Source organism: Dromaius novaehollandiae, chromosome 15, assembly GCF_036370855.1.
Source record: "Dromaius novaehollandiae isolate bDroNov1 chromosome 15, bDroNov1.hap1, whole genome shotgun sequence".
Taxonomy (NCBI): domain Eukaryota; kingdom Metazoa; phylum Chordata; class Aves; order Casuariiformes; family Dromaiidae; genus Dromaius; species Dromaius novaehollandiae.
Window position 1 is genome coordinate 3,266,321 of NC_088112.1, and position 25,737 is coordinate 3,292,057.

General features: G+C 41.4%; 1 protein-coding gene across 1 annotated transcript in view; it reads right to left on the minus strand.

The window, feature by feature from the left end:
- Positions 1-330: 330 nt before the first annotated feature.
- Positions 331-25,737, minus strand: part of CTNNA1 (catenin alpha 1) — a 120,320-nt gene continuing 94,913 nt past the window's right edge. Inside the window, exons 11-18 of the mRNA XM_026097704.2 lie at positions 24,218-24,374; positions 18,827-19,027; positions 17,418-17,569; positions 14,112-14,222; positions 12,376-12,557; positions 11,482-11,587; positions 5,245-5,379; positions 331-1,606 (exon numbers count right to left, since the gene is read on the minus strand). Coding sequence (XP_025953489.1) covers positions 1,319-1,606; positions 5,245-5,379; positions 11,482-11,587; positions 12,376-12,557; positions 14,112-14,222; positions 17,418-17,569; positions 18,827-19,027; positions 24,218-24,374 — 1,332 coding nt within the window. The 3' untranslated portion in view covers positions 331-1,318. The remainder of the gene's footprint in view (positions 1,607-5,244; positions 5,380-11,481; positions 11,588-12,375; positions 12,558-14,111; positions 14,223-17,417; positions 17,570-18,826; positions 19,028-24,217; positions 24,375-25,737) is intronic.

A 25,737-nucleotide genomic window follows, 5' to 3' on the forward strand; every position in this document is an offset into this window, starting at 1 on the left:
TATAAAAACAGCAAACAAGACTTTGACCTGCCCAGATGCTTCTTCTTGAATACTGGACTTTTTATTGGTAAGTGTAAAACACAGTGGAATTCATAAAATTTAAATAAGACAGCAAAATTATACCTTGCAGCTATAGTTATCACAAATAATGTACAGTCTAAATTGCAGCCTGAATAAACATTATTTGCTGGGTTTCTTTGCAAGCCCAAGGCAGGATGCATAGCAATTATTAGCAATGAGTACAATGACAATTTGCATTTGAATGCGGGGCGGTGGGGGGGACGGGTGGGTTGGAAACCCGCTACATTCACAGCACCACAATACACCGGCTGGTAAAAGCAACTTTATTAGTGTCCTGCAGCAAAATACATTAGTAATTTGTAACCAGGCATTAAAATTCTTGTCTTGTGTCATACAAAAGTAATCAGTTTTCTTCATGATGCATTACAGGTTTTAGTGGATTTGCTCCGGGTAATCCCCCTTCAGAAACGTAGGCGAAAACCCTTAGGAAAGACCTGCTGCAAAGTCACCTGAAGATACTCATACAAAAAGCTTGGCTGGAAATGATTCATCGTAGCCCACGCGGGGGCTCGGAAAAGCAGCAAGACACAGCTAATGCACCACGAGGCACTATCCACATCCAACCTCCTCCTGCCTCGGCCCCCTCCCGGGAACCTCCCCACCCCCAGCAACCCCCAAACCAACTCAAAATCCATCCAGCTCCTGCAGCCTAGGAAAGTCTGCTGTAGTATATTATTTTTCCAGATGTTTTTCAACTGTGATCATACAGTTGTGGCAGCGCACCCAGCACTTTCTATATTTTCGTGTTCTCTTTAGCACGTAAAGCTCATTCCCTAACCACCCCCAGCAGGAATACACTAATGCATACAGCAATATTTCAGTTATTGAGTGAAAAGGTCTAATTTTCCCCTCTTGATCACAATGAAAAACTGCAGTCACTGGATGTGTAGCATGACTCAACTAACAACGTTAACCATTAGTGTTATTGTAAAATCCTCTTTGGTTATAGAATATTTTATTTAAAGCAAGATTATACAAAATAATTTTCAGCTAGAAATATACCCCAGAAATCTAAAAGCAATCTAAATTAACACACTCTTGCAGGCTGAAGCTCTATTGATAGGGCTTATAAATTTGAGCATTTCCCCACGTAATCTAAACAAAGTTATCAAAATTATATTAAGTAAATACATTTTAAGGAATAGTAAACTTTTGAAAATCCTTAGAATATTAAAAGTAGAGTTCTGGAAGTAGCAGTAGTGGACTAAAGGGAAAAATAACCAATACAGAAACCTCTTTAAATACTTTCCATAGCCTTGAATTCACTGAGAGCCTGCACTGGATTAACGTGTTTCTTCTGGGATGCTCTTTTGATTTTCGTTTGAGTTTCGTCTTGCTTCTCTCTCTTGACCAGGGGTTTCTTCTCTGGTGCCTTCATCTTCCAGGACACGGCAGGGAGGTTGAGGGAAGCCATTCCCTGCGACTTCTGGTATTTCGTAGATGCCACGTAGGAAGCCTTCACCGTTTGCACCACAGCGTTCATCAGGTTCTTGGCTGCTTGGATAAGGGACATAGCACTGTCCACCTGGAAAACATTAACACACGAGTGTCATGTACCATAAAAACTAGACAAACCCAAGATGGTATGCCAGAAAGCATGATAGTCCTGGAGTTTTTTTCGTAACAGTATTTGAAAATTGATTTTTCCTTTTTTTTTTTTTTTTTTTGTAATCGGGTATTTCCAAATTGAGGCAACATTTTTTCTTTTGACACTAAGTGGTAAAAAAAAATGACTGGTGCCACAAGAGAAAAGAAAGAGCAACATTTGCACATTATCTGTGCCTTTTCCATATTAATGGCAATCTAAAAGATTTGTAAACCCCTGTTTGCTTTAGTGACTAAGCTTTAACAGCAGCTTATTCTCTAATGAAATTTATACAGCTGTGGTAACATCTTAATCACTGATTAATAAATATTTAAATCATACTAGCATATTAAGCTGTAATAAAAAGGAAGCAATGGAGTTGTATCTTTAGACAGGGCGATTGCTGAGGCGGTCCTTGATGGACAGGAGCATTAACATGAGAAAAACAAATGCGTTTGCTGAAGCTTCGGGGCACGGCCAAGATGAAGAGCCAGAAATGGGGGAGGAAGGAGGAAGGGGGCACATGAAAGACAGCAGAATCACTCAAGTGCTCCCTGGGAAGCTGGCAGATGCCGGTGCCATACGCTGGATGCGTACGACGGCATCTAGAGACTCCTTCAAAGCTGAAAAGCCAGACCCTGCCACACTGCCATTCAGCTCTGAGGCACACTGAGGGTTTACCCAGCAAAATCTTGCACAATTAATGCCCATTTCTCACGTGAATGCTAAGCTGTGATTTGGCATTTGGGACTGCAATCTGGAGAGGTAACGGCAGAATTAGCAGCATGTGGAAACGCAATGGAAAAAAGAAAAAAAGACTAGATGAGACTTGCAACAGTGAGGGAAGATACTAGGTCTGGGAGTTATAGACAGCCAGAGAATCCAACACCTTACGGATTTGCTATAACACTGGTTTAATATCCCTTGATTCCCACAGGCTGGTGGGAGTCTGCTTTGAGTCAAATGTTGTACCTTGCATCTATGCAATTGAATTAGCAAAGTAAGTTGTAGAATTGAATGTTAAGTCAACTTAAATTTATTACTTGCTGCCTGTGCGTCATGACACTACCAACTGCTGGGTTCTGACATGAATTCGCAAGCCTGAAAACTGCTCACAGGATTCCCCGTTTTAAACCAACGACTGCATAAAGGCAAAATGCATCAACAGCTCCTGGCGGGGAGGGCTAGCACCCAAACTACTTCCTCCCAGCTCAAAACCTTGACCATCAGGCTGCAAAATTATCCCCCTACTCTGTTACTTATTTTTCCCCTCGATGATTTTTGCCCCTGGCTGAGTAGTCCGGCCCCTACAGAAATGGCGCAGGACACTTCCGCCGAGACCGGGCTGCAGTCTGGTGACCGCGTCCTCCTCCTGGGAACGAGGAGTTTGGGGGCTAAATGCTTGCAGGCAAAAGAAGAGACTGAACCCCGGTCCCACGTAGGAAACGTTTCAACCTCTAACGCCAGTGGCGGGCACCACTTCCACCGCAGGCAGAGCTCCAAACCAAAGTGGCCGCTGTTGCCGCTTCATGCACATTTGGCACCATCTCATCTGCCACAGACAAGATCAGGCCTCTCAGGGGACCTCCTGCTTGTGAATGCCAAATGATTTTTGGCAGGATTTCAGCTTTCTCTACGTTCGGCTTACCCAAGAACTGAGCTGCCTCGCTACACTTAAATTCCAGCATCGCATATGTCTAAGGAAGATTTGAGGGGAAAATCTCGAAGCTGTTGCTTCTCTGGCAGCAGAACAGATTGAGCAGGGGTTTTGGTTGCCTTCCTTCCAGCGCTGGTGCCTGCCTTTCCAAGCTGTTTTGAGTCCCACAGCGGCCTCAGGGGGCAGATGGGGTAGCTCCTTGCGAGCTGCGGTGTGCCCTCCTGCAAACCAGGCTCATCTGCTTTCCTTGCCCCAGCCATTGCGCTGGAAAACACTTTCATTGCATTTCACTATTTCTGTGGCTCTTCACAGCAGGAAGAATCATATTAAAAGCAATGAAAGCAAGAAGGTGCATTTCTAAATGAACTGTCATATCACCTAGGGTGCAAGCTCTTACTGCCTTGGTCATAGTCCCTGTTCTGACAAAATTTTTGCTGTATAAAGAGGAGGATGTTAATACTTGGTGCAGCATGAGAAATCTACTTTTAGACAGACGAAGTCCCAGGACTAGCCTATACAAGCAGAGGTCTTCATCTGATAATCTTCATCTGACAATCTGATAGAAGCTTACTACTACCACCGGCAATATTTACCCGCAGTGGGCAGATTCACAGCGAACAGATAAAAACAGCAGATTACAATACAGATGCTAGCCTGTTCATATAACTAATTTATGGTGGAAGGGTATGTAAATTCTGGAGACACTGAATAACTGCAGTAAAACCCTAGAGTACGTATTACTGCATAATGACACATCTACTCCTTTGACAGCACGCTGCCTTCAGCCTTACAGATAATAGGCCATCAGGCACGCAACGGAGATGCGCTGCAACATGTGTTGCTATGCACCGCGCCGCACCACTGCTGGGCGCTGGAAGCCGAGCATGTGGGACAGGCAGCAGGAGGAGGTGGAGCAGAGCAGCCCATCTCCCCTGCCAAGGCGCTAAGCTTATGCAAGTGCAGCACACTACTGTCACCGCTTCTGCAGCCGGTTGTTTCAGACGTCCCTCAGCTACTCCTCTTCTGAAGCACTCCTGCCTATACTAAATTCTGGATTGTTCATTAAAAAAAGGGGGGCTAACAGTTTAAGTATTTGAAATATCTAAATGGCAGGAGGTAGTAAGATTTTTCCATTTGCTTTTAAGGATTCAGATAGCAATACTGGGCTACCAAAAATTTTTGTCCCTTCAAACTCCCTACCTCAGTCATCACACGGATGGGGAAAAGCACTAGCGATCAAACATAACTGTCTAGTGCAAGGAAGGATACGTCCAAAGAAATCAAGAATTGAGCTCCATTTCCCCTTCTCCCCCCAAAATATCTATCATACAGATTCCTCTTACTGGGAAGCATTTCATGAAGGACAGTGCAGAGGCAAAATTATTTGCTAAGTAATGGCTGAAGTAAGGAAGCAGGCTGGCCTACGGCAGCTTTCAGCTGTCACAAAACAGCGCAGCCATTAAAAAAACCCTGTGTTCTTCAGGGCATAGCTATTTTGAAATATTAACATCTCTGGAGAATTACAGGGCTAGATACTCAACATGTTCAGAGTCTGTGCAGAAACATGGAGTGGGCATGCTGATTAAAGTGATTTAACCTCATTAAAAGTAAAAAGCAATCTTTGGGGGGAGAAAAAAAAAAGGTAGGTTACAAAAAGGTAAAATGAACCTGTCTACAAATACTGTTGAGGAAGAAAAACTGAAAGCCTGTATTTTTTCCCTGCCCTTCCAAGCAGTAAGCACTCCCTCCAAAAACGACGAGGCCCCGAGTGCAGGGCTAGCAGGACTATAAAGTCTGCATGCGTTAAAACTTCCAATAGATACCTTATCTATATTCTATAATATTTAGCATAAAAGTTCAGAGTGGAATAATTGTTTCCCTTGGACGACAAAAACACGTGAAACGGACAGCTCATACGTACCCCAGACACAACCAGCTCCCCTCCAAGGTTTTGAACTTCGGCCTTCACTTTGCTGCAGATGTTCAGCTGATGGCAGTACAACGCGATGCGCTGCAGGTAGGCCAGAAGATCCTGTTTGCAGGCAGAATCCGGACACTGAAAACACAAAGGTGAAGTTTTACTTCACGATTATGGAACAGAAGCCATTTACTGATAAACCGGACAAGCATGTTTTATAATACTGAATGCACTCGGAGATCATTTCACTTTCTGGTAGGTTTTGCTTTTTTTAAGACAACTGAGCAATACATGATCATAGCTAAATACATCTATTATCTTAAACTAGCAAATGATAAACCCAACAGTCACTCAATTATATCCTGTAAAACAGATTTGCAAAATAAATATTCCTGACTTCTTCTCACATTTCTTAGCAGTGCGGGAACTGGATCCCTCACCAGGCATGAATTAAATTTTTCAAGTGCTTGCTGAAGCGCTTATCCATAAGATGAAAGTAAATTTGTTAGCTTTGCAACTGAAAGACTACATAGGTACCAGAGACTGTACTACAGTTCAGAAACCTGTTTTCTCAAATCTTGTACATGCAGAAATGAAGGAACATCGCTTGCCCTGCAGAACAGAGCGGTGACATGATTAATGAGTCAGTCTCACACTGGATATCAAAACAAGAGCAGCCCAGCTGAGGGGCAGCTACAGTCCAGAATGGGCTCTGCAAGCATAAGACAAAAAGGCTATAGGAAGTCTTTTACTACACACACCAGTCCTTCAGGATCTTCAAAAATGGCAATGAGCATGGCAGCCAGCATTGCTTCTGCAAAGTGTGAGAGGCCATCGCAGATCTCCTGGCATGCTCTAAATTTATCAAGACTAGTGAATAAAGGAGAAGCAGCTGCTGTGTTCAATTCTGCAAATCCTTTGCCCAGTCTCTTGCATGTATGATAAAGAAACCAGAGGACCGCGTGCCATGCTCCTGCCACGCACACGAAGCACTAGCCGGGCAACTACAGTAGCCAGAAACTGAGCGTGGGCCACCAAACACATCACATGAGTGGGCAAGGACTTGGACCTCAGACCCCAACCTCCAGACTTCACTGGCTGTGCTGCAAGCAGCGCCCAAAACAACAGAGTCAAGACCTGTCTGGGTCTATTCCCAGTGCTGGAAGCTGTAGAGCAATAGAGATGCTCTATATTATATATAAATGGAAGATTAAGGTCTGACAGGCTACGTTCTGATGTCCTACAGGTATGGGACACCATGACTGACAGCATCTGCTGACAGAAGCACAAAGTTTAGAGTCAGTTATTAGGTGCACACCAAGAATGCCTCCAGCTTTAGGGTCAATGCACCCAACATTGTATCGTGTTGAACTAACCATTGCTTAAAGCCTAATCTGAACGCTGGCACAAATGCGACTAGTTGTCGTACCGCACTGCAAGTTCACATACTACTTTCCTCCTCTGAAATGGCCACTTAGCACATCTTATCATCACCCCACTGTGCATTCGCAGGTCTTCTATCCGAAGCACAGATTGGCCTCACAACGAATGTTAGTTTTCTTCTCTGAGGTTTGCAATACTGTATTGAATATTACTTCACTTTCTGCACTCTAACAGCAGATCAGGAATTAAACTGTGTGCACAAAGAAAGGCAGAGGACTAAAGCCAGATCTTGGTCTCCACCCCTTCTAGATCACTGCAGCTCACCCAGAAACGCCTAAGAGCTCTAGCGCTGGCACCCGGCATCCAGAGCGAGCAGGGCACACCGCCCTTGGGTTTTCTCCTCCTGGCTATGCCGCTCAGGGCCCCGAGCCACAGAGCAGTTTAACGGCAGGCTTGTCCGACCCACTGCTGGTTCCCAGCCTGGCCCCGTCCGTCTCACGACGAGCACCAAAAACTCCACAGGACCCATAAGCAGCTACAGCGACCTACCCAGTGTTAGATATGGGAGAGACAGCAAAGCCTCACTCTAGGCGGCATTCACTTCTCTTCACCCCGCCATAAGCTTGCTGCTTCTAGAGAAGCAGATTTTTCTGAAACTCAGGGATCCATACAGTCTATGGGAATTGTCCCCTATAAGTACTCCCTTCCCCGGCACCATCCCACCTCCAAGACTCTCTGCTCCAGGACACCAGACAGTCCAATGAAGATTCATAATGGACACAGTAAGTTTGGAGGAGTAACCTCAAATGAGGCAGCAATTCACTTCATACTTCACTCAAACCTAGGTTTATTGTGTACAACCACATAGGCTCTCCTCTCCTTGTCAGAGAAAGATAAAGATCCACTCTCATGCATCAGCAGTACAGTCTGACCCCTAAATCCCTAATTCTCATCCCAGACCTTTTCTCATTAGTCACAGGTCTGGCCTTACAAGCTGGAAGTAGGAACCTGATTCCCTAAATACAAAACCCACAAAAAGTGAATCTACCAGAACAGACCATGGTGCTGCAAAGCTCCAGGGTGCAGACAAGGGGTCACAAATAAGCAGCTCCTGCTTCACACACCAGCACCAGCAACCAACTCACCTGCCATAGTAGCCATTAGGTTTCTCCTCCAGCTCAACAGAGAGGCTCTGAAGGTATGGCTAATTTAAGTAAAATGTTTGTCCTTTTTTTTTTTCTCCAGGGCTAGAACTTTTTTTTTTTTTTTTTTTTTTTTTTTTAAGCCAGAACGGTATTGCAGCCCAGCAAAGATAAAGCAGCTGCACTGTGCTGCACAGAGAGACACTTCTGGGTGCAGGCTGCTGAGCTGTTATTTAAAACAGTACACAGAGACACGCACGACGCACTACGAGAGGGTTTTTGGCATGCTGTCCAAAGAACATCAGCCTGTGTAAAACAGGCTACAGAGATTTAGGTAGTTTTACAGGCATCTCACCTGGTCCAGAAGCTAATGGAAGTCACATCCTTATCCCCAAGGTTAATGAAAAAAAACCCCAAACTATCTGCAACTCTTATATAGGCAAGTTGTTTCCATTGGTGAAGTGAAAACTGTGCATAACAAAGCAACAAAGTTTGCAGGTTCATTTTTTAAGCTAATCAATATTAGTCAGCAGCACAAGGTGTTTTAGAGGAAGTCCACAAATAACGCTGTCCAGAGAGCTAATGAAAAGCCAAAATTAACATTTTGGAAAACGCTTTCCATCTCCCCAAAAGCTCATCTAACAAAGTGAATGAGCGGCACAACAGCAGATCGAATTGAATGTTGACAAGCGCACAATACCGCCCATCAGAAGGAATGCTAAACAATTCCAGGTTTCCGAGTTTACTGAAACCATTTAGGGAAAGACATTTTCAAGGCAGGAGACTGCTGTGCATTTACCCATGGCTGAAGAAGGCAACGAAACATTAGTGGTGTATGGAATGGAATAGGAAATACTATTCCATTGTATGTGTATATGCTGTGACTTGGAAAACCACATCCCGCACTGTTTATACACGAAGAATAGAGATTTCAGTTCTAAGACTCCAGTTGAGAGGAAGGTTGAGCAGAGGTGTAACACGAGATAAAAAATAGCATCAACAAAAGGCACTGTATACGCCTGCATAATCCCTGTCGTTTCCTATATAGAAACATTTAGGGAAAAAAAATGACAAGTTCAATGCTGATTAAAAAAGATTATGTTACTGTATTATCCTATGAGAGTCATAGCCACAAAACCTAATATTAAGAGCTAGCTTAGCAGGATTCCCAGAGCAGGAAAACAGCAGATAGCTGTTGGAAATAAGCATGTAACGGGGGACATGCCCCAACACTCCCCCGCCAAAAGCAAAGCAGGCACGAGAAATATCTGAGAGCAGGCGCTCTACGCTGCTCCACAGGAGCGCTTCTTGCACTCCCTCGGATGTGCCGCCTTGGCTGCTGCCCAGTTTCCCATGCCCGAGGAGCTGGCCGGGCTCCAACGGCGAGGAACCGTCCCAGGACTGCTACGGCACACTCATGTTCACATTCATCAGCTGCCTCTAATCGCCCGTACCTAGAAATCTTGCTGAGACGCTGATAAAACCTCCGTGTTGCTTGGCTGGCAAAAGCTAAGAGCTGGCTGCTCCGATTCAAATCCAGGATCGATCCTTGACATCCAGCGAGACAAACATTTCACTGGGAAATGGGGCAATGCCTAAGCTTCTCCCCAGCTCATTTCAATTTTATGATCAGCTACTGCTATAACCTCCTACCAAAGGCTAAAAGCAACAGAAGCATTCCTTTTGCTTTGTAAGTATTTCGACATAGAAAAAAAATGCACTGCGAATCAGTCTTGCGGCAAGCCATTTTCATTTTTGTGGCGCTCACAACTTCTCGACAGTCCCCCTTCCAAGCAAGCAGACTGCTTCTCTGAGCAAAAGATGGAATACCTTTGGGAAAATTTGAAGGCTGATGGCTAGACACTTTTCGACAGACTTGAAATACCTTGGATAATAGCTTTTATGGTTTCAAAGGAAATGTGTTATAAAACTGTCTGACAGCAGGAGTTAGGATTTCCTGACACACTAACATGAGAGGTCATGATTCACCTACTGTCACACGGTTAACAGAACACGAAAACACATCCATTTGTTAGAGCCCCCTATTAGGCATAGAAAAGCATTAGTGCTGCCCTGAAATGGCTGCATTGCAAGTCTTCTGTTACCTGTCAGATAGTTCTGCATTAACAGATTACTACAAGTTTCTAAAGAGTTTGTAAGCTTATCTAATGAAATATGCAAACTGAAAGTATTAGAAGTGTATGGAGTCTGGAAAAAAAAAACTATACTCTTGTCTAAAAGACTAACTCAACAGCCCTGATGATATTTGTCTTCAAACCTGTGCTTATTCTTTAAAGGACTTCTACCAAAAGCAAGCATTATGCTTTCTTCTGTATTTTGGCATGGCTCCGTGCTGAAAAACCTTTAAACTGAGTTTGCATAAAACACATGAATTCAAAGAACCTCAAACCCCAAAAGCCCCATGTTGTACTGTAAACCTTTACCCTAAGGTCTACAATAAAAACTTTCCTTGCTTGATTTACCTAATCTACCAGTGACATCTGATTCTTCCAGAAATACCGTTTTCATAATGCTATTGCAAGTAAATCCATTTTAAAAACGCTTTTCAACTTTATCTCCTCATAGAAGGTTTCTCCCTGTATCATTAATAAATTAAGGCGAACACAACATCCTCTGGATGAAACATTTAAGAGAGATCTGCATTACAAAGATTTACTTCCACACTGAAATGGTTTTATTTGAAAACTTGTATTACGAATTTACATTCAGAGAAAGCCTGAAAAGCAAGCTACAGCTCTATAAAATAAAGTTTAGGCAATTATGTACCTCAGACTTGACATACTTGCATTTCAGGGTCTCTCCTGAGTACAGAATACCATTACTAATGCTGATGTTTCTCTGCAATTTGGGTGTGGACTGAGACCAAAGGCACCTCTGTTTGACCCAACCCAGTTTCAGAAGTGGCACAGGACAGGCAGATGCATGACATAAAAACCCAAGCTGTCAATATCCATTTAATCCTACAGAATTTCTTTCAAATACCTTGGCACATTCGGCATAGTAACATGCACAATAGCTTGTGACAACGTAGAAAATACTTGGGTCACTACGTGCCTTGTTCACAGTCTCGTCTGCAGTGGTAACACGGGAGCACCACACCAGCAGGAATGGAGGCAACTGGGACTGGACAACAACAAAATACTGGAGACTTCTGACAGTCTCACTGTTCAGTCTAGGAAGCGTTTAAAAATCAGTAATATTAAAAAGTTTCCTTGCAAAAGCAATGGTAAAGGTTGTGCAATAGGTCATACGCAGTAATTACCGGGTTGTCTACACAGCCTTGTCATTGCTCTGCAGAGTGCTTGGGCATTTCCTGAGCCTGACAAGAGCTACATGAATTCAGTTTCAGTCCTGTTGAGTTGAAGAAACTGGCCTAGATACTATGTGACACGAAGCAGTGTTGTCATATCGCTATGGTAAAATGCTAGGTCCTCAATTTAAGCCAAGGAGCTGCTAGTGTTACTACTGAACATATTTAACTGCTTACATTGTTTAAGGTGCCAGGAAAGCAGCCAGAAAGAAGAGGCTACAGTTTTTGAGCAAACAATTCCAGAAAAATCAGTTTAAAAAGAACAAAAGCACACACACTCCTCAAAACTAAAGAAATATGCTTGTGTTCATTATGTCTGCAGCACTAAAAGATCTCCTCTTGCTCATTTGTACTGGAGACCTAAGAAAATGAACTGTGACTTACATGGTCAGCAATAGTTCGTCCCAGCTTGTCCATCCTCGACCCAGCCTCTGCAATTTTCTTGGCTGCACTAATCACATCTGATGTATTTTTCAGTGGACCTTTACCTCTGCAAAACAGAACAAAATCTACTTTCTAGCACCAAACAAACAGAAGAGTGAACAATATATTTCTCTCCTTATTCTATTTCATATTGTATCACAAGTGATTCCTCACCCCAGCTGCCTGGGTAAGGTGGACTCTTGCACAGACACAGGCGGGTCACTGAGCGTAACCATTACAGCGCTTTCATTTCAAAGTAAATTCCCCTTTAGCTCCCTCCCCATATTTAGGTTAAATGTAGAAATAAAAACACCTTAAAATTTACTGCTTTGAGCAACCTAATAATTATAAAAGGTAGTATTTTAGGAGCCAGGCCTGTACTTTCCATGGAACGCAACATCAAGCTTAAAAACAAAACAACCCCTGAAACCCAGTCTCGTATGAAGTCCTGTAAATGAGTTTCAGAAGGCATTAGCAAACCTCTCTTCTCCTTGCAAATAACAGTACTAGGAACTATTTCTTTAGCACAGTAGTACTGAGAAGCCCATAGAATTTCATGCTATAAAGATCTGAAGAAAACTATATATTCTCTGGGACAAGAATCACCCTTAGGAAAAAAAGAATGACAGGCAATAGTCACTGTGTATCTGCAGATCAATTTAAACAGTTATTACCACCCAGCCACTACACAGTAAAGCGTCTTCTGAGCGAACACAGACTTTAATAGTGTAACATTTAAACGGAAATTATAAGAAATAAGACTTTTAAGAGCACTTGCAATATATTCCATTGAAAGATCCCCATCTCAGCCAATTTTAAGAGAAGGTAATGTGTGCACAAATTAAAAAGGCTCACCTGGTGAAGTCTGTCATTTCCATCATAATCATACACATTTGTTTTGCCAGAACGATTATATCATTACCACTGTCATCCCATTTTGACACTTCAGCATCCAATTTACTCTTTTCTTCCTGGAAGCTGGCTACTTGCTCAGCAATCTTAGCTTTTTGCTCTTGAGGGAGCTGAGCCATGATAGCCTGAAAGACACAGTTTTCTCACATAGCCTTATTCAGTCACCTGTATATGGCTTTTTGGAACATTTTCACTAACAACCAATTTAAGTCATGTAGATGGGAATAAAACTTTAATAGCAACCTTTATATCTAGACGGTGTACAGAACCATTTTCTTCCCTCTCAACCCAAAGCTAATGCTGTATGAACTATCTGTTAACATTAGAAGATAAAGAGTGTCCAGAAAGACAGGTTGATACCTGAAACACATGCAGTTGTGTACTAAAACTGCTAAAACCCCAAACAAGTTTGCCACATTGACACTCCCTCAAACAAAAACTGCATGAAGAAGAGGGACTTGCCATTTCTGCAAAATTTAACATTTCTAAAAGGAAGCTCCACATGGGTGTCTTTCATTGTTCCAGCTGACAGAACAAATATTACTAGAGTCTTTCGTGCAAAAAGCTAAATGCAGTATTTTGAAACATGCTACTGAGGAAAGAGTAAGGCAAAATAAGAAGAAAGAATCTGTGCTCTTACTCCTGAATAAAATCTATTAGACTCGCTTTACAGCCTATACGGGAGACTCAATGCCCTTCCTTTCATTAATACAAGGAGCATTCAGGCCTCCAGGAGAAGGTGAAAAGGAGTCTTCGGTAAAAAAAAAAAAAAAAGCATCTGGTAGCAGCCCTGCTAAGAGCTGGATTAGAAACGTTTGCATTTAAATAAAAGGAGGGGAGGGAACACAGGAATAGAGCTCCCTTGCACAAGAAAGGAGAGCATAAAAAATATTCTCAGCTAGTCTAATTCCAAAGCCAACATGCCAGAAGTTTGATAAATAAGGACTAACTACTTCTTGCCTGGTTTCACAAAAAATCTTTCATGGCATTCTCCCAAGAGTATAAATTGCTATTGATCTCGAATGGAACATGTCAAATAAATAAAACTGGTACATTAAAGCAAAAACAGGTTTTACCTATTCTAAGTTTTCACCTATTAATGATTAAATATTGCATGTCAAAGCTTTCATTTTTAACAGTCATATGTAATGAAATTAGTTTAAATTATTTTATTTTGAAGCTGGTTTCAACATCCTCCTGATTAAATGTTCAGTGGCCTAACAGGCACAAATATGTGCCTGTAAAGACACTTTGTCAAAAAATGCCTGAACTGTAGCAGCATCTATTTTTTACCCACAAATTTACTCTTTGCCTGTTGAAAATACTGTTAGCACAATGGAATTATTTTCCCCGTATCTCCCTGCAGAAACCCATCTGCCTAACAAAATGGCAGGGACGACATCATCCACGATAGGCAAACATGAAGTAGTTCATCAGTATTAAAAGGATTTCGATGTTTCAGAACATCCAAAACAGAGACGTTGCTGATGACCATGAGATGCTACGTTTCACTTAACATCCTTTTTAGAAGAAAACAGGAAACAAAGAATATCAGATTTCTGACCTAACGTTTTTACCAAAAAAGTAGTAAAACTTAAAGTGGATTTTCAAAGCAAACTGAACTGTTTCTTGGTGGGAAGGGGAGGCTCACTTCTATAATACCTAAATTTTTTCCTTACCCTTGCACTTTGTCCAGCAATGAGCTGATCGTCTTCGGTCTGAATACTTGTTCTGCTTCGGACATCAAAATCCTCGGTCTCAAAGTCAGAATCATCCAACTCCTCGGGAGTCTAGGTATAAAAGTAATTCAGTAAGAGTTGAAGAATGGATTTCATGGCTCTGGGAATCAACAAGACTGATGGTTTGTGAGCAGAGAGAATGAAAATAAGTGAATGAAAAAATTATTCAATGCTTTCAACAAAAAGGTAAATCAGCACTGTATCCAGCTTATAAAAACGTGATAGGGATCCCCCCAAATTACACACCACTGACTGAACGTTTGAGATTTGTCAGAGGACGCTAATGCACTTAGGATTTGAAAGGCAGAAAAAAGGCTGTTTTTTTTTTTTTTAAATATATACAACAAATTTGCTTCTTTTGCAAATTGGTTAAATGTAATAGCTTCACTTGACACCCTGAAGCTAGAATTATACACAGCTTTAAGGCCTGGTTCACAACCACAGATGTACTCTTTAGGACAATTATGAATCAAAGCATCTACTGAATTAACAACACATACAATATATCAAAATTTATTCTTATCCCCCAGGAAAAGCTTAAAATTTTAGCTAGGAAGAGCCAGCTTTTAAGCTGTAGGCTAAACACATCTGACCTAGTTCCTGCTTGCCTAGATTTTATTTTTGCTACTGCCAGTCTGTAGCTGGCAAAATTTTTGTAAAGCTTATCAAATTTAAACAACATCTGTTTGTTAAAATACTACATCCTTGCCTAGAGTGGCACTTCACGACAACTTTGCAGAGCTGGATCAACAAAGAACTTGACTGATAAACACAGTAAATTGTGATTAATAGATAAGATGCAAATAAACTCCCTGTCCTACAGGTTTCTTTCCTACAGCTTAAATTTTACGAATGTGTTCTGCAATACAGACGTCTTGCAATACAAATGAAATTAAAGATGGTTACACAAAATAGTTGCCAAAACACAAAGATGGCTAAGCATGCTAGCCATCAAACCTAGGGTATTTTAGTCACTGCCTCTTCTCTGTGCCTGTGCAAGAAATGGCATATCCACAAAATCAGCACAAGGACACCTGCTCTCGTTATCCGATATCCTATTCGCTATAGCTGCCGAAGCAGAGAGAGCAGGACCCGGGGCAGAGACCGCAGCTTAACCTTTGCGGTGCAAGTTCTCACTGCACAGCTGCTTTTCGCTTGCAAAACAGAGCCCGATATGAGCACACTGTGGCACCCAGAGCAGGCTCGTTTGTAAAGCAGACCCATATTATGAAAAAAAAGTACTGAAATACCTAAATACCTGACACGGGTAAGTAGTATGCAAGTAACATGCAAAGTTTAACATTCTTGAGGAGCCTCTGAAGCGATAACGTGAAGGATTTTTTCCTTCAAATTTTATCTCATAATTTGTCATCGTTTCTTTGGCATCATTTGGCAACCACTGCATAATGCTGCTCTTTCACACGGAAATACTGGGATGTTTAAAAAAAATAAAAATAAAAATCAGTTCTGCCGCACTTTTAGGACCTGTTCATGATATTCAGGCCCCCTTCTCTTCCCACCCATCCCAACCCACAAATAGCCTGAGGTACGCAAAATGTAATTTCGTCCTTCAGCCTGTAATCAAGAGCAAAAACTCCACTGGGGTTTGATGAGAGACTGCCTGGGGATGAGGGAGCAAACAGCTTTATTTTAATAATCTGCAGCTACATTAAGCTTTTAGTTTTGAAGATATACTACATAAACACAAAAATTAAGCGTTTGAGTGACTTTTCCTGCTAACTTCTGCAAAGAGCAAGTGCCATCAAACACAGTTTCAACTGCAAAAGCTGCTTTACAGTGGCTGTGCTTAGCAGTATTCCTTGGAGAGCATGGTTTCTCCTACGTTCCCATCTGAGACAGTGCCACGTAGAAGCGATGGTCTGATATCTCAGGTCTATTCTAAATAGGTTCCACAACTTAAAACCCTTTGGACAACAAATACTAACATTTTAACTCCTCCCCCCCCCCCCCCCCCGTTAGCTCTTGGCAGCTGCAGTAAAGCCACAGCATCCTGACATCACGCACATGGCACAAGGGGAAACGTCAGGCTTCCTGGCATTGCCAGCGCTGCTAATTACTGACACCATGGAATTGGCAGACATACTTGCAAGTTCTGCATAACAAGAATTTTAGCAGGGGGTAAATAAAATTAGTTTATCTGCATAGCAGGAGGCTACTGATATCTTCATCTAACACTGGCTGTCTATCAACCCTGAGTGCAAGTATCAAATTCTCTGGGGAGCACATACATGTTTTTCAACTTTTCTTTATCTGATTCACCGCTTTAAGCAGCAAACATGGAAGATAATATTGCAATGGTTACTAAAGTGGCATACTTCCGGGGTTATACATTGCCAATTTACTTATCAACAAAATGCATGTGCAATGGTTAACATACTGGAAGACTGCCTGAAAAGCATTTATGGTTGAGTCAGAGATGTACGGGGCTGGGGAGAATAAATCCCCTACATTTGGTTTTGCTGTGCCTGGCTCCTGACCATTTTTGTCATGCTGAAGATTCACAAAGTATACCCATAGGTCAGCCTCAACCAGAACTTCCTTGTATATGTCCCCTCAAAGAACTGCAGGAGCCCTCCTGCATCTTCACATAACACCTGCTACCTGGTTAATGCCACCCAGCCTACCAGAAAGTCGGACTTTCAAGTTACACCAACTGCACCCGAGAGGCACAAGCATGGAAGAGAGAGAGTTTCTGTGAGACAGGCCCTATTTAGCCAGGTTACTCAACTCATCCAGCTCATCACTTGCTGTAGCAACAAGGAGAGGACTTACAGGCTGAACTCCTCCAAACCCGTTTGCCACCAACTATTAATTCTTCAAGTTTACTTACGAAAGAAAAATCAGATTTTACTTCTAAGCTCTCAAACCATCAAAAAGCATCTACAGCAAGAATCCATTTACTGTTGTTAAATCAAGGGTCACTAATTTTAGCACATTAATAAGCAAGGCATTAACATGATATAAAAGATGCATTAAGGGTATTGAGCATCACACCTCTGGCTATCATCCATGCTCAGATTTATTAAATGAAGTTGAGTCAAGACATACTTCTGAAGTACTCCACTGAGCGATTAGCAGTTTTTAAGATTCAAAACATTAATATGAACTAACTGAAATTCTTGCACTGCAAGATTCACTCTCAGCAGAACTGATGCATTTTAGTTAAATAAAGGGGATGTAAAGCAAGTGGAAAAACAGAAAGAGGTTTAAGTAAGTGAAACTCACTCGGATCATCAATACAGCTTTTCTGATATCTCGAATTCCATCATATACCAGTCGTGAAGCGTCAATAAATTCGTTTTCATCCATTGGCTGAGCAGGGTCTGAACTTAGTGCTTCCACAGCAGCTTCTACTTGCTCAGTAAAACGTGGCATAACTGAATTAAAAAGGCAAAATAATAGTCAGTCCCCACTCCAATAACATTTTTTGCTCCATACTCCCGTAAAATATATACGTATTCCTGATTATTAACTATTACTGGAAATTGTGCAACAATTTCACGTAAATTCGAAACATTTGTTATAAAAGACAACCAATATTGTAGCTCACATCTTACCTCCATTTCAATTTCTGCTGCTGTGCTGCTACTTTTTTTTTTTTGTCCCTTTTACACAGTAAAAAGTTTTTAGCTGAATCGTACCCTTCTAGTGGGCAAGGAGAAAACACTGGGGAAGCAGTTAGACTCCATGGAATAAAATATGAAGTGTTTATTTAATATTCCCTGTAGATGTATATCACTTGAAACCCCCATCCCCAACCCCAACATTATCACCATTAAGCTTAGATTTAAAAAGTCACTGAACAGGGCAGTTTGTACTTTTGTATTTCAGTGCCTCGCTGCAGACACAGGAAGAGCATCACAGAACCATTTACAGTCTGTTCATTTCTTCAGTGTCACCCTTGATTCTTCAAAGTTGTAATTAAAACAAAACACAAAACAAACCAACTTATCCTTGGACCAGCCCTCTTCAAAGCAACCTGAATCATTCCTTCCCCATATGAATGTTAACAGCTCGTCCAAAGCAAACATCGTGATTTCTTTTTTGGGGTAGGGGGGAGGAAGGGGAAGGCATGGCACTATCACCTACAATGTTTCTTTAAAAGTTATTAAAAATTTTTACAAAGTTTACCCAAAAATATAAGTCTGATCTACCTCCTTTCACTTTTACCAAATACCATGCTGATTTTGATTGTCAACATTGCCCTTCCCAAGGCAGGTCTGAGTTACTTTACTAGGAGCCAAGTTCTGCTAGCAGTGGACCAACACAGTAGAAACGTTATTTTCTGATCTTGGACAGCTACAGAGCTTTGTACAGTAACGCAATATGATCAGCCTAACTTTTAAACCCAGACTCACTGTTTGGGACTCATTCCCCAATATTTTAACTTTCTACAGACCAGTCAATGAAACAGCAATCATATTCAGGTAGATCTTCAGCATTGCTGAATTTTAAGCCAGTCAACGAAGCAAAATTACGTTTCTCATTTTGCATTGACTCTGCAAATAAATCCCACTAATTTTCTTTATAGTATGTAAATTGAGCCTTAAACAGATTTTACAGGTGCATTAGCATCCATCTGCCCATTCACTTGTAAGCCTGAATTTAGGCATTTTGGAATAACTGACTCTTACCTGTATTGGACAGTAACTTTGTTGCTTCCAACACCTTTTCTGTGTAGACTCCAGGTTCATAGTTATCCATTTCAGAAGTGACAACATGAATGACTCTAGCTGCACGTCCTCGAATTGCACCAGCTGTGCGGTCTAAACCATCAACATCTTTTTCTTGGAGAGCAATGACACATTTGTTTACATCTTCTAAAATATGGTTCTCTGGTGGTAAAAGAAGTAGGATTTAGACAGCAATATCTTCTTTTCTACTGCGTACATCAGCATGGCAATTTCTCAGTTGGTGACCTGCTCTAAAAAACCTCCAGCAACATGTTGGCAAGCATTAATTTTTAAGACAGCTCATTATAACCAGGGAACAGCTGCCTGTCCAGACTGGTTGTCAAAAAACCTGTCAGTCCATGCACCTCATGGCATCCAAACTTCTTGCCCCTTTCTGCACTTGATTTTACCGACAGAAAAATTGAGTCCAGCTGAATTCTCCCTGAACTTGTTTCTTTCCATATTCCTTCTCTGGACTGGCAAAGCCCTTATTCCAAATGCTTACAAGCCGCTCCCTCCTTCATTTTACGTGCGCGGGGCAACGAGCCACTGGCCTCAGCGACACACCTAACCCACTAAATACTCTAATAGAATAGAGCACTTTCAGCATGCTCCTAGCTTCCTGCAGAGTGTTTTTGTGCAATGCTTTCAGAGAATATTAAGCTGTTAATCTTCCCTGAAAGTTTAAGACATATAATACACGCAGTGATTTATGCAGGAGGAGATCCGACAAAGAGAGTACTCATTGTCTCTAAAGAAAATGGAAAATGAAGCCCAAACATATGTTTGTAATTTACTTTTAGAATATAATTTTCTTTTTATACAGAGATATTTTCTCTAATTGACCAAGTCCGAGAGGCCCAAAATGAGTAAAAAATCCCTTCAGAGGTTTCTGAAGATGCCCAGATAGGTTTGCATGCTCATTTGGGAAAACTTGCACATAAGGTCTTCCAAAGTCTGTCAGATACCTCTTTCACATATCAGTACCAACGATATGATAGTGCAATCCAACATCAACATTTGTGCTGCTATATAAGAAAACAACTTGGAAACATTTCTGCTCTGTCACTTAATATAGTTTCTAGCGTTACTTACCACTGACTTAATCACGCTACACTGTCAACCTGTACTACTGAAGTGGTTTTTATTCCCCAAACAAGTAATAAAAGAGCCATTTTGCACAAGTTCTGTGGAGGTGAGTAGTATATAAGAGTTGACTGATGGAGGATTTTTATGAACTGGTTGAAAGGATTATTGGTGGAAGAGTTATGCTTAAATTACATACAATTAACAGAGCCAGATGCAATATTGCAAGACCTCTGTAAGCAACCTGGACAAAATTTCCACTTGTGAAATACCTCTGAAACAACTCAGACTGAGCAAGTTCAGCTGAGGGCAGCATGTGGCCCTAAGAGAGAAAAGTGCAGGTTCATTAGTAATTTGACAATTCAGTGAGCAGGCAGCCAAGGTACAAGGGCTTCAGCAAAGAGCACAGGCAGTTTCAGTATTTCAAGCAAGAGACAGACATCCCTGCAAATTAGGACAGTAAAAAGGAAAACATCACTGTCAGGCCAAAACACAGCCTGTTTATTGCTTCAACTCCTTACTGAATAAATTAAGTCACAGGCTATTTAAAAGCCTCTTTGGATTATATGAACTTTAAAAAAAGGCACGGACAAAATGAGGACGAATATTTCAACGCCTGCTGATCATTTAGCACCTTTTACAGACACAAAGTGGCCAGAAAGACTCTTCTGTGGAAGGATTACCCTCCACGGGAAGCCTGCAAGGTGCCCCAGGGGAGCGTGGGACTGTCAGGTACATCTACTTTGTTTATATCCTCCAGTTGGATGATAACAAATAAGATCTGGCACTGTTCTGAGTGCTTATACACACCCACACTATCACCCGTCCCACAGGCATACGGACCACAAGTGCCTGGCACAAAGTGCCGTCTGCTGAGGCCAGGGTGGCAAAGCCGGAGAACTGCTGACACAGAGGTTCAGCGCCGGTACCTTCAGGGACATCACAGAGCCGTCCGTCATCAAAGCTAACAGCCCTCAGGCTGCTGAGAAAGAGAAAAATCTCACGGCAACAGAATACAAGCTAGTCAAGGGGAAAGTGATCTTGCGGTCAGGGCCATTATTTGGCGGGGCTGATGCACACCTGCTCATTTGCTAAGGTATCTTTACGCAGAGGAGCAAAAAAAGAAGTAGCTTGTTAAAGACCAATAAAGGAAGCCAACAGGATCACATGCTTGGAGATAGCTTGGAGACTATTGGAGATGGTATAGTGTTTGTTCAGAGCCTAACAAAATAAGGATAGGAAAAAAATGGTGTGGTGTAACAACAAAGTAAGAGAGGATAAGAGGAAAGACAAATATCTTTCAAAAAAAAAATTTAAGAGCAAACAAACTAGGTCAAGCTGAGTTGTCATAGATGTGGTTAGAGAACAAATACTTGTGTACTTATATGCGCTTGTAAATACATTATTCATTTTGTAACGAACAAGAACGATCATTGGGACCACGCAGTATTCACTCAGAGGCTCTTACAGATGAAATAGCTCAACTGTGATGGGTAACCTCCAGTTTAAACCTCTCTCAGCACCAGAGAAAGAGAAGGCAGCAAATAAAGTAACTTTTAAAGAGTTTGAAAGGATATACAGATAGTTTCAGAACATTAAATTTGACAATTACATGGTGCTAGTAGCCACCGTTCTGAAGAACAGAGCTAGGCACGCAAGCAAATGCAGAGTATTAAGGAAGGGACTGATAAGGGTGATAAGAATTACAGAAAGTACGGAAGAGTTTTCAAATCAGGAATGATGAAACAAATGAAATCTGTATATTTACAAACAGCATGAAGAATGTGAACAGATTAAAAAACAAACAACCAAACAAACCTGTTCACCACCTCTTAATACAACTAGGGCCATCAAATGAAGCAAACGGGTAACATTTCAAAAACAAGGTTCTTCACCCAGAGCATAGTTAAGTGGTGGATTTTGCACAGGATGCTGCAGATGCCAGAGGTTTATAATGATTGAAAGAGCAACTAGACAGGCTTAAGTGAGAAAAGTCTGTCAAGGACTATTCAGTAAAGATACCATCTCTGATGCTGAAACTCCCCAAGCCACAAATTGCTCATGGTTGGTAGCATATAGGAAAGGATCTTTAGTCTGCAGGTCTCCTCTGTTATTAATTCCATATGCACCCACGATTAGCTACTGCCAAACTGCTGTCCTTCCTCAGCAGGGCCTTTCTTGCATTACACTCCTAATGAAATGTTGTAGCCTGTAAGCGTCTCTGCAGTACTCAGCCCTCAGGATTAAAGTATATTTATCCTTAAACTGAGCAAAGCAGCATACACTTTTTTGCTGGACAGTGCTAGATGCTGTAGGAATGCCACACAGATATACGGCAACCCTTTTATTTCTGCTTACACCACACTTAGTAGCTGGTACAAACCCTACCAAGCATGAACATCTTAATAACCCCAAATGGTTCTTGGTATAAGTCATCCCTGTCACTATTTTATCCAAAAAGTTTAGAAGTTTAGCAGAGAATTAGAGAGGTGGCGTTTATATGGAAAACATTTATCAAGGTTCAAACAAATCAAACCATCTTTATTGCCTTAGTATTTTTCAAACATCTCTTTGATAACTCGGCAAATACACAGCCCATTTGCTGAATGCACTTGAGCATCTGAAGTACTTTCAAACTATAGCATTTCCACGGCATCCTTTTGGGTGGCAAGCACACATTTGAGGGAAACTGTCTCTCCCGAGTCAGCCTGTCACTGCCTCAGAAAAGCAGCGTTCCCTGTTGATAGCCAAGCTCTGGGAGCTTCACAGGGCAATGTAACAGTGGACCAACACCATAACCTGCCTCCTCAAAAGCAGAGCGCCCATCTCTTTGAATGAGCCATAGGAAGAAGGAGACCTGTCAGCTCCTGTGGCTCGACACAGTTTGAGCCATATCTGCAACTGAAACACGGTAAAAAGTTTCATGCAGAATGCTTTTTCATAAACTGAGTAACACCTTTTTCTCTTTAAAATAAGTTCTGCACACTTGTGGGCAAACTCCAGATGGAGCCATGAACTTCCACACACGAGTCTCTCTAAAAATACTTCCCCAAAATAGGCTCCTCACAGCTCCGCAGTTTCAACTACTGATACAACAAAAAGCATGCAGAAAGAACTAGGACATTCAATTGCCCATAAGCTTATGCTAACTCATTTCAAAGAAATTTTCATTAAGAATCCAGGGAACCACAAAACAACATGCATGATTATACAGTTGACTCTGAGCAGAAGCAAAACTTACCTTAAAAAAAAAATAATAAAGGAAAGATAATCTTTCAATTCAGGACTTGATTTATACTTCTACATTTTCCAGACCTGTTATTCCTGAGCCCACACATCTTCCTGTAAAGTATCTTTTTACTACTGGAGCTTTCAGATCACTTGAGATGCTCAAGTCTGTTTGCACTAAGAAAATTAGACCCTCAGTTTGTAGAGGTAATTTGTGAAAGCTAACGCAGATGGAATTCAACTGATTATATCACTTTCGTCCTCCAACTACACACTAGCAGAATTAGCGGAGGTGAAAATAAAAATCCCCTATCGTTTCTAGGTCACAGCAACTAATTGTAGGTCTTTATCAATGATTCTGACAAAACAGATCGTCTTGGCAAGCACTTTGCCAAGTGATAATTATGAATCTATTATGATAATTCTCTGTTCCTTTTTATAACTTTTAAAATTTGGCTAAAATGGACTTGATTAAAAATATTCAAACATTTTCTATATGAACAGCTTTATTTTAATAAACCCATATGAACTCAGTTTGATGCTATTTTTTCTTTATATAAAGAACGTCTGAAGTGAAATGAGTGGATGGTCTTTTTTGCCAGTTCCCTCAGTATTACTAGTGAGGTTAGTCTACAATAGCTAAATAGCAGTTCCTCTATAGTTCAGATAGCAGTTCGAAATTTAGAGACATAAAGTGTCTTTTACTATGTTTAAACCGCTCTGTCTACTGACATGTAAATACATATATACATTTATACACGCACATTCCGTAAGTGTAATGACAGGTTTCCACAGTACTCATCGCACTAAACTATTACTGTTTTCACAGTGTAAAAATACCTTTTCTCCTTGTGCCAGCAACTCCTGCTCTATTTTTATGCTACGCTCTGCAGAAGATCACGCTTGCCAGGTGAAGCGTACCAACGCCATCCTTTCCAAAGGACACACAAAACTCCAGAACATTTGTAGCAACTATACATTTCTGGGAATAAGCTCAGTTTCGAGCATCAGTATTTCTCAGACCAGACCCCTTATTACCTGACACAGCCAGGAAGTCATCAATGGAAGTAATGTCATCCACGGCATCTGTCAGCACCCGGACTTGCTTTTCCCATTGCTCTTTGAAGAGATCCATGTTTTCCTGGGCTAGTTTGCTTTGTGGTTTAGCAGCCAGAGCCAGTGCGGCATTAATAACCTGCAAAACACCTCCTTACTTTTAAAACATATCTCAAACTAAACAATTATTTTTCCGTAAGTTTATCCAATGAACCCGATAGCAAACAAAGCTGTTTTAACAACTTTTGGGGAACTTGATGTTTAAAGGCAAGCGTGTTTATTCTGTTATTCTCACATTCAGCTCACACCCGCTTCCACATTTATTATGACTACTTATTACACGGCAAGAACACCTTGCAAGTATTCACACGAGCTAGCTTCACCTTTCTTTAACAGCTCATATGCAAAAGGTGTAGCTTTCCGACAGCAGCTTGTGTTAAATATTTTAGGCAGGATGTCACCTAGTACACCGGAGGCTGCATTTCCTAAGCTACTTGCCAGAACCTGAAAAAGAAGGTCAAAAATGGATTAAGTTTCCACAGTTTGAAGGAGAAATGACATGGGCAATTTTGTCTTTATTTTCTTTTCCTTAAAATTTTACTCCGTACCTAGTCAGTAATTTTCATAGTAACCCAAAATCTTTACAAACTGTGGCTGTGGAAGACCTGGAGTAGCCAGAAAACAGGCGAAAGAAAGGGTACTCAGTGCTCCTTATTTGATGCTGCTTGGGACCACTCTCCCCTTCAGCTGCCTTCAAACCCTCTGCTAGATTGCAGGTAGCCTTGCATCCTACTTTGTTTTTCTAAGCAGGAGGAATATTAGAAACACTGCAGCGTAGCAAAGTTTATGCCATGTCAACTAATTGGTCAGTCAAAAAGACTAAAGAAAGTCTCATCAGGTGTGGGAAGAAAGCAATCACAAAATCTTCTCTTATTTCAGCGCCAGCTCTAGCTCCTGCTCAGCTATGCCCTAGCAAAACGACCTGGAAGCACGCCAGGCACCAGAGACCAGCTACAATCAGGTCAAAGATGACAGTCCTCATCTTGTCTTCAAGCATCTGAGAGCAGAGCTAATTAATTCACAAGTTCAAAGTGCAATCTTTCCTCTTCCTATTTAGGACTGTATTAATTTCACAGAGTTGCCAAACAAAAGCATGTAAGCAGCAGATGTTCCTGGTTTTACAAAAATCTACTTTTTCTACCTGATTCATTTAAAAATGTCACTATCCATTAAAAAAAAAAAATTATAACTCACTAAACATGGAAATGATGGTGATGTCAAACATACCATGACGGCACTGAGTGAATCAGACAGGAGAAGTAGGTTGATTCCCCCAAGGGATGTTAGAAATTAGCAGCAACTGAGAAATATCTACAGCAAAGTTATATTGTGGTAGGAAGGCTAGCATATCTGTGTGCTACCAGCCTGCCTCTGGAGATGGAGGCTGAAAGTTTTGGTTGCAAATCAGGATGAGCTTGATGGATTTTATAACACGGACAAAT